At 32.5% G+C, this 9,304-nt stretch overlaps 1 protein-coding gene across 1 annotated transcript; it reads left to right on the top strand.

Moving 5' to 3' along the window:
* Positions 1 to 1,644: 1,644 nt before the first annotated feature.
* LOC124367877 (cuticle protein 5.1-like) lies at positions 1,645 to 4,680 on the top strand. The gene is made up of 3 exons (XM_046825058.1): positions 1,645 to 1,801; positions 3,437 to 3,527; positions 4,414 to 4,680. Exons 1-3 carry the CDS (start codon positions 1,784 to 1,786, stop codon positions 4,560 to 4,562), a joined length of 258 nt encoding a protein of 85 aa, XP_046681014.1. The 5' UTR covers positions 1,645 to 1,783; the 3' UTR covers positions 4,563 to 4,680.
* The last annotated feature ends 4,624 nt before the right edge of the window (positions 4,681 to 9,304 follow it).

Here is a 9,304-nt window from a genome sequence, read left to right as displayed (position 1 = left end):
TTTCTTCTAATAAATCATGTTTATATTAATAATTTCCAGTGGAAAAGTATAAATAAATATTTTATATTTTTCTGCATTTCAAATCAGGTGTCATAAAGGCCTCTAAGGATTAAACTACAACAATATAACCAATCAATTACCAACCGCACCTCCACAACATACTGATTGTAGCGATGCATTGACTCATCAATGGGACAGGACGTGTACGTTAATACCATATGTCCTGTACGTTAATAGGATACGATATATATGTCAATACGATATGACGTGTACGTTAATAATACGATAATGGGATCATTAACCATGCAGTATCGAGTAGTTAAATGCGTCCCATAACAATAACGTGTTTGTTGGACTACTAAATCATACTTCCTTAAGCTAAATTACGTTCCTTTATAATTAAAGGCATCCTTTCAGAAACTCCGTGTTATAGAAAAGATAGCTGTGACGTGGGATGAGTCAGAACTACAACACATTCTAATCTAAAACCACCTTAAACACGAAAACCTCCAAAGAACTGAAACTCAAATCACTCTCTCCTGCAGCCAATTCATGGCTAATACTAATTAATTTTATGATAAAAAAATAAAATTTCATTAAAAACAAAGTTTAATAAATTTGGAACAGCTGGGAACCAGAGAAAAATAAGGAGAAAACGTTCTAGTTTGCACCACCTACAAATAAAACTCATTGTAAACGTCCATTCTGTTTTCAGACGAACACCCAACGTAATTGTGGACGAAATACAACTAGCCATTGATTTTTGCTTCCTATTCCTTCTTTAGGAATACCTATGTGAGAAATAACATTGCGAAGACATTGTCTATATCTAAATTCACATTGACATGATTCTCATACTAACAGAGAGAATGGAACAGAATTGAGTACTTTACAGAGATCTCCAAGCATGCGAACTCATGTTACCTAAAGTACTTTGATTTTATTTTATTTTTAAGTACTTTTTTTGGTTAATTTTGAAGATGAACCGTACAATAGATGAATTTCAAAACATGACGTTCATAAACATAGTACTTTTATACTAGCAAATCTATATCTTAGTATAAAGGAGCTATGCAGAAATTGATGTATAAATTTAGAAAAATACTAAGTAATTGGAAAAATATCCAGTTACTTAGCCTTAATAAATAAATTATACAATATTATATGTGATGCTGATTTTAAATAAATTACTATCATGAGAATTCGATATATTAGCAAAACTCATATATTAAAACTCGATATGTGTTATTTGGTCACAGTTTCCGGCTGTTATATATACCAATAACTCAAAAATATAACCATACTTCTCTGTAAGACAGCGATTCGCAACCAAATAATCAAAAACATGGGAGATGGAGGTAAAGAAAACATGTCCCGCTTCAAGCAGCTAGTGTTTGATGATAAAGGAAGTTTTACTTAACAGGTGAAGATGTTACATTTTCCACAACGAAATATAACACAAGTTCAAAAACAGTTTACTGATACTTTTAACTATTGCCCATACATATTGTCATAGACAATCAAAATTCTCCTTTTTGGTGATTATAAAAATTTTACATATTTAACATATGCAAGTACAGGACAACGACTGGGCCTCCTACGAATGTCAGGGACACACCCAATAACCAAGGTCAGGCCCGGCCCGGCCCGTGCATCGCCGCTTGGGAACATCAGCCGGCCAATGGCGCGCCTCCTCCCCTGCACACCACAGGGTATATAACTGGCGCCCTTGTTGTTCGGGGCATCAGTTCGTGCACTCCAGAGTCACTAGCTATCTCCAACCATGGTCGCTAAGGTTATGGTAAGTATCGCAAGCCATTTTAATTTATTTTGGAACTTTTTATAAAAAGTAGTTTTTGTCTCAAAAATGTTTTAAACTCTTTATTGCAATATACTCGTATTTTTTAGTTTATTATTTCGTTCTATACTAGCTGCAGCTTAAAAATATTTTTCCAGGGCTCTAAGAATGAAGTTTTACTTAAAAGTATCATTGTGTTGCTTTTTACAAAACTGTTATTTATAAATGAAAGTACTAATATACTCATACATTATACTACATTTTTTCGTGAATAAAGTGAAAATAAAATTGTATTCTGTGTTAGAATTCAATTTATATTTAATAGTATTTTTTCGGAACATTAGCTCTCATTCTAAAACAAAAATCTGTTATGTTTTCCATAAATAAACTGATTTAATACTTTAATATTTAATACTTGCCGTTAGTTTTTCATTTGCAGACTGATACACTGGTATCGTTAAAAAATACTAATGCAAATTTTTTAAATTAAATGCTTGTCACATTAAAACTGCACTATTCCTTATAAATAGATTCATACAGAATTATACAGGCAAATATATTTGTACAAAACATTTTTTGCGGTCATAACTTATTTCTCACTTTACTTAAATGAATTTCTCTATAACTTGACTACAATACATGCCAATATATGAAACAAATTTGAAGTATTTATTCCACAACAATGTAACCTTTACACGACACGGAATATTGGATAGCAACAATAAACACCAGCCAGGTTACGCCCTCTCCTTACTCGATCGAATCACAACGCACACGCCAATGCTAGTTGTATGTACTTAACACAGAGTTAAATTTTGCAGCATAACACCTACATTATTAAAACTTACCTTTCAAATAGAATTTCTGTATCAAAATCACTCATTTAAATAATATTAAAAAACTAAAATAAATATTATACGAGTCTTTGTATTACATACTGTATAGTTCGTTGTATAAAATATAGAAAACCATGTAAAATAATTCCAAATTATGTATTCTAATCTTAACTTTCCGAGCTTAGAAACTTAACATTATGATTATACACTGAAATAATAACATATCTTCAAAAACAATGAAATAGCCATAATGACATACAACCTATACAATTTAGATGTATGTCAAAAATACCAAGCAATATTGCTTGCATTAAAATTTTATTCACTTTTAATTACGTAAAATGCTAGTAAAGCCTTTATAGATAGAAAAAGTCTATTTCAATCCTGCTTTCTTTCTTTAAGCATTTGTGGATTTACCACCAAATTAAAGACCACTGAAGTAATAAATAAATCTCCTCATTGTTCTTAAAGTTCCCTCAAAGATCTTTGTATTTGCTGAAGAATGAGTATTAATTTGTAACTCACAAAAAAATCAGTTATGACTGCTGAAAATTAACGTGTTTCGGATAAAAAATAACGTATTTATCCCTTAATTAGATATACTTAATAGCGTCAACATGTATAAATAAAAAATATGTTTTACCTCCAATTTCTACTATCCAACTATGTTTTTCTGTCAGCAAATAGAAATATTGCTCTACTCACTCCAATGACCGCCTTTAAAGTTTTACAAGCACAATTTGGTGTAAATTTGAATCACGCTGATCTCGTGAGTTTTATATATTTATTTATTTATTTTCAGTTTGTTGCTCTCCTGGCCCTTGCCGCCGTCATGGCCGCTCCTGAAGACGAGGCTGCCAGAACCAAGAAGCAGACCTATCTCGCCTATGGTGGTATGTGTTACTAAAATAGCATTAGCAATAAAAGTGCCTAAAATTATTAGGGTTTATTTAATATAGACCAGTAAAATAATTCAAAAGTAGTAACTAACTATTGTAATCCATATTCATCACAATTTACATTTAAAGTTAAAAATATATTTATGTCTGCCTTTTGTGAAAAAAAAAACTATATAACTTTATAATTTTCTGGAATACAATATTTAAATACAACATTGGGCTCAGTATTTAATTATTCAGTGTCCTGCGTCATTCTGCGTCTTAAATATGTAAAAAATTAGTTTTTAATAATTATACATTAATTACTTTCTAGATAAATTACTTTATTTGAATACTATAGTATTTTATTTGAAAATGTGTTTTTAGCAAATTTTTTATAATATATTGAATAATTTATCATAATAATTATAATAGAATACAGATCCAATACACATTGAGTTATAGTATGTATTAAGATTTAATATTATAACAATATATGTAATTCGGATAAAGGTTTCAAAAAGAGTTTCCTAGAGAGTTTAAACTTTTGATGAAATTATTTACTGTGAAAAATAGCCACTAAATATTTTAATTTTTAGAATCCAGTTGATTTTTAGGAATCCCAAATATCTTAATGTAGCTATGCAACACGTTTTATTTATATGACCAATTTAGTACGTGCATTAAACTAATATTCCTACCGCTGAAATGTCCATAATATTAATGAATAACAAATTTACCATCTGACGTTCATTATTATTGTGACGTTATAATACTATGTGAATACTCCACAATAATAAGGACAGTAGAAAGTAAATTTGTAATTCAATAACTAAAATATGTAAACCAGTAGATTGAGTGGTTAATTTATGAGTAAAACTATGTTTGTTTTGTTTTGCAGCCGCCCCCTACGCCGCCCCCTATGCCGCCCCCGCCGCCGTCGCTTACACCGCTGGTGCCTACCCCTATGCCGCTGCCGCCTACCCCTATGCCGCTGGTGCCTACCCCTACGCCGCCGCCGCCTACCCCTACGGATACAGAGTGTACTAACCGGATCAATCTCAATCAACTCTAATCTCGTCATTTTTAATTTGTACAAACTCAATTCAAATCACCCGCCGTATGTTCACTTCAGTCAGTAAATTAAATTAAACAAAATTTTCCGCTATTCCGTAGTTTTGTATTACCCTTTTTCAACACATTTTAATATTAAGGATATTTACTAGATATAAATAGAAAATAAAATATTAATAAGCTGTTTTCCCTCCAGGTATTGAATTGCACATTTGTTGTACTACTAAAGAATCAACTATCAGAACTAAAGGAATTTCATGAAATGTGCTGTAATATATTTTTAATACAAAGACAGAGTGTGTCCCAGAACTTACTACCAAGCTTTCAGGTGTTATTCATACACTAAAGATGGACCTTCGAAATCATATTGCAACTCAATATTTACACGAACAGCACACACATTCGGATATGTTTCCGCCTTTATACTGAACGATAAGCTACCAAAAAACCTAGGCCAAGCTTTTGAGTACCTTAAGAGACGCTCCTATTTTGAGGTTATAAATTATATATAATATGCGTTATGTATGAGTATCATATGAACACGAATATTTGTTACAACATATATGTTATAGTAATTTTTCACATCATATACCATCACTTTCGACTTGACATATTTATTCTTGGACACTTCGTATTAAAAATACGGGGTTGACTGAAATATATATGATACCTAGTAAGAAAATTTACTTAAAAAAGTACACTATAACTAAATTATATTGTACTCGAGTGACCATAGAAATGAATGGGTATTCTCCTCCAGAAGGAGTTTCCATGATTATTGCTGTAAATACAAAAGTATTTCAAATGTAACCAAAATCTTCCAAGAATGGTAATTTTCTCAAACATACTACACTGTAGAATAGCACAAAATTTACAGGGTGTAAAAATATCCCGCACAACTCTCGAACTATTACAGGTAAAGCAATAAAACTCGGTACATCATTACTGCACCTTCTACTTTTTTAAGTAACTAACATTTCATGTCAAGGGGATCACGTGCACGCAAGGAGTCCGAAGAAAATCCTAAATGAGAGCATAGGTCGAGTAGTACATCAAATTAAACATCTTTATTAGTACAGTGCAATGCTGCAAATCGGACCGCAAAGAGTTCACTTTTTAAAAAAACTACGCTGGTTTAAAGTTTGAAACATCTACATTATAGGTCTTGTTCTAGTTGGTTTAATATTCTTATTTTGGCTCAAGTTGTAAAATTTAAACTTGTTCAATGAATACTGGACTTAAGAAATAGTTTTTTAATAAAAAATAAATCAGGTATATTTATTGTTAATTGATAAATTAACCTGCTAGGGCTGATTTAAAGATTAGAACAACTCAAAAAATAAAATCTACTACTTTAAAGAAGGTAAAAGGGCGTCTGAACTTGTGTTGGGTTAGTATGCTTCGCTAAAGGGACATGGGAAATTTCAGTTCTATCGTTACTTCATTCTTGATATATCCAGCGGCAGATGGACAGACAGAAAATCAGGGAGAAAAATGTTGTCAGTCCTCGACGGAGTCAAGAGTAATGTAGCTAACCCTCTAAGTGATAAGTTTCAATTACACTCTGCCAAGAGTGGACATGCTGGTGAAGGGAGCTCAATCTTGTTTATGTAGAAATAAGGTTTCAAGCAAAATTAGACATTACAGGTGAAATCTTTCTGCAGATAGACTACGGGTAGTTAAATACGCTGTAACAAAGCCAATACCGTAGAGGGATATGCACCCCTATTAAACACGATGTTAAGTATAAATGAAGTTACATGCAAAATTTCGATGCAATAGCACAATTCTTACTAAGAATATATCCTGTGGAAAATAGATATGCGGACAAATAGATAGGCAGGTAACAGACCGAAAAACAGAAGGGAATTATGCCTGGCCCCTAAGTAATAGCATAATTTTACACATTTCAAAACTATCCATTAAATTAGATTTTAGCTGATCGCTGTAATATTTTATAACTGGGATTGTTTAAGGTTATTCAAAACCCGACATACTTCGTCCACAGAGGCTCTTAATCTGTCTAAGTTACTATTTTATTGGCTGAACGTTAGTGAAGTGTCTGTTTTGTCGAAAAATATCCAGAGAACGAATTGACATATAGCCTTAGAGTTCTACATGAAACCACATTACTATATAGTACAATCAAATTTAATGATGCATTTCCCTACAAGAAATGTAGCTGAGCGTTAGTGAAGTGTCTGTTTTTCGAAAAATATCCAGAGAGCGAGTTGACATATAGCCTTGGAGTTCTACATGAAACCACATTACTATATAGTACAATCAAATTTAATGATGCATTTCCCTCCAAGAAATGTAGCTGAGCGTTAGTGAAATGTCTGTTTTTCGAAAAATATCCAGAGAGCGAGTTGACATATAGCCTTGGAGTTCTACATGAAACCACATTACTATATAGTACAATCAAATTTGATGATGCATGTCCCTCCATGTAATTTAGCTGAGCGGTAGCGAAGCGTAACGTTTTTCTAAGAACAAACTGAGCTATAAATCATTTACATTTTGCTACTACTAAGAGGTGTGACGTCATAGGTATCATGTCGTGGATCAGTCTGTATGTCTGTTTATTTTCCGCTGTTAATTTAGTTATAGACTTGAAATGTTGCACTTATCTTCATTTTTGCATAGTTAACTTCAGGTTTCTTAATGCAGGAGGGAACTATAAAATTCGGCTCAGTTTTAGTCTAGTCACCCGTTTCCAGAATATCTGTTTGACCTAAAAACATTCAATTTGGCTTAAGACCTTTCATTTCTGCATAAAAACAGATTGAGTTTGATGACGACGCATGGCCCTATTTGTTATTTGGTTGAGCTTCAATCAGGACGCTGGCAAAATTTCTTCTTTCTGTCTGTCTGCTGGATGTACTAAGAAATAAATGAGCTGTGGTAAACTAGATAGAACTGAAATGAACATTGACATTCACGTAGCCCTTCCTACCATAGTTACGTTATGTTTAGAGAACGTTATGTAGCTATATTTTAACATTGGTTATCAATGGGCCATTATCCATTTAATTATAACCTCATTTTGAAGCCATGTGAATCCCTTTACGTGACCTACGCATCAATAATTGTATTATTCTTTATATTGACTGTTCCGTAGTTTTAAATGTATTCCCTCGAAACTAAGGCAACATTAAAAAAATATGTATTATTCTTAATATTAGTTTCTAAAATGTTGCTATGCTTTTTGTATTACAATATTTTAAAACCAGTGTATTAAAATTTTCGTGAAAACGAATCCATACATTTAAAAGTCTGAGAAATCTCCATTTTAAGAATCTAGAAGGATCTAGATCTAGATACAACAATGATATTTGCATCCATACTTTATAAAAGAGTTTAAGCTGTTACGTACTTTGTCAGCTTTATCTTACTTGGACTAAAATAGGACTCTGGAAAATTTTGTGTTATTTATTCAAAACGTGGGTGAACAAAAGAGTTATCAAAGTACTGTTACTGGTGTTATCATGCCAAAAACCTAAATTTATTTACAACGTAGAACAACTAGTACCACTTGATGATAAGGAGATTAGATGACTGATGAATTATTTTGCTATCAAACTCCTCAACACAACAAAATACATGCATCGTTTAATATCAAGAGCCTCAATACAATTTTGCAAATTATAGTTGTAATATTCCATACAACAATGTACGTCAATACTATATCTATTACACACGAACCTACTTTTTTGTACCATCTATTACAGTCGAAGAGTTTTGAGCATGTTGTATTTTTTAGGTTAAAGTCATTTTGTCTACGATGTTTTTTTAGAAATGCTACTTTTGTATATATTTGGCCGTTTTTGATGCAGATCAGTATAATGATACAATGAACAAAAAATCTCAGTACCAAAGTTTGTACGTTAGGCACTACTGGTATAAGTCTATACTCGCGAAATTTTACAAATTTCAAAACATGGTGACTGGGCTAAGGCCACACCATTTTGTTGCAGCATCTCATTAAAAAAAGCAAGTCTAATGGATAAAAATTCATCAAGCACACTTGAAGATGAAGATAGAGCCAAAAAGGAAGTATTATTGACTCGTGAGGGTGGAAAACCTTCTTATTTCTGTAAGCCTGTTTATCCGCAGATTACCTTTAAAACTATTTGACCTATAGACTTGAAATTTTGCATGAAACTTTATGTATATGCAATATCAAGTTTCATTATGGTGCATGTTATTCTATGGAATTGGAATTGGGCTGAGCGTTACAGAACACGTCTAAATAGGTCAATTCGTCGATAAAATCGCAGAATAACTTAATGTTTTAAGAAACCTAATCTAACAATATCAGATGTTATGCTGTAAAATGGTAATGAATGTTGGGTAGCTAAATTACTATTAAGATTTGAAACGTTGCAAGCAGCATAAGCAAAGCCTTTTACGTGAAGTGGTGCTATATTAAGCTGTAGTAAGAGGCGTTTTCACTGTATCCCACTGAAATTTTGTTCGTAGACAACCAACAAAATGGCTTTATTTTACAGGTCAAGGCATTGTCAGCTATAAAGGTATGTTGCATTTCTTGAACGTGGGGACTCTGTGGTGTAATAATAATATGCTCACTCAGCAAGCAAGTACAGAAGCGGCCAAGTATGAAATTATTTTGGGGAAGCCGGCTGCCAAGCTGTCTGTGGTATTGGGTCTGAATTATAAATAGCACAAGTACAAATCTTGTCTGTGACCGTTACACT

This window comes from Homalodisca vitripennis, chromosome 8 (genome assembly GCF_021130785.1).
Source record: "Homalodisca vitripennis isolate AUS2020 chromosome 8, UT_GWSS_2.1, whole genome shotgun sequence".
In the NCBI taxonomy this organism is placed as follows: Eukaryota; Metazoa; Arthropoda; class Insecta; order Hemiptera; family Cicadellidae; genus Homalodisca; species Homalodisca vitripennis.
Note: the sequence above shows the minus strand (reverse complement) of the source record. Positions and strands in the feature narration are given on the sequence as shown.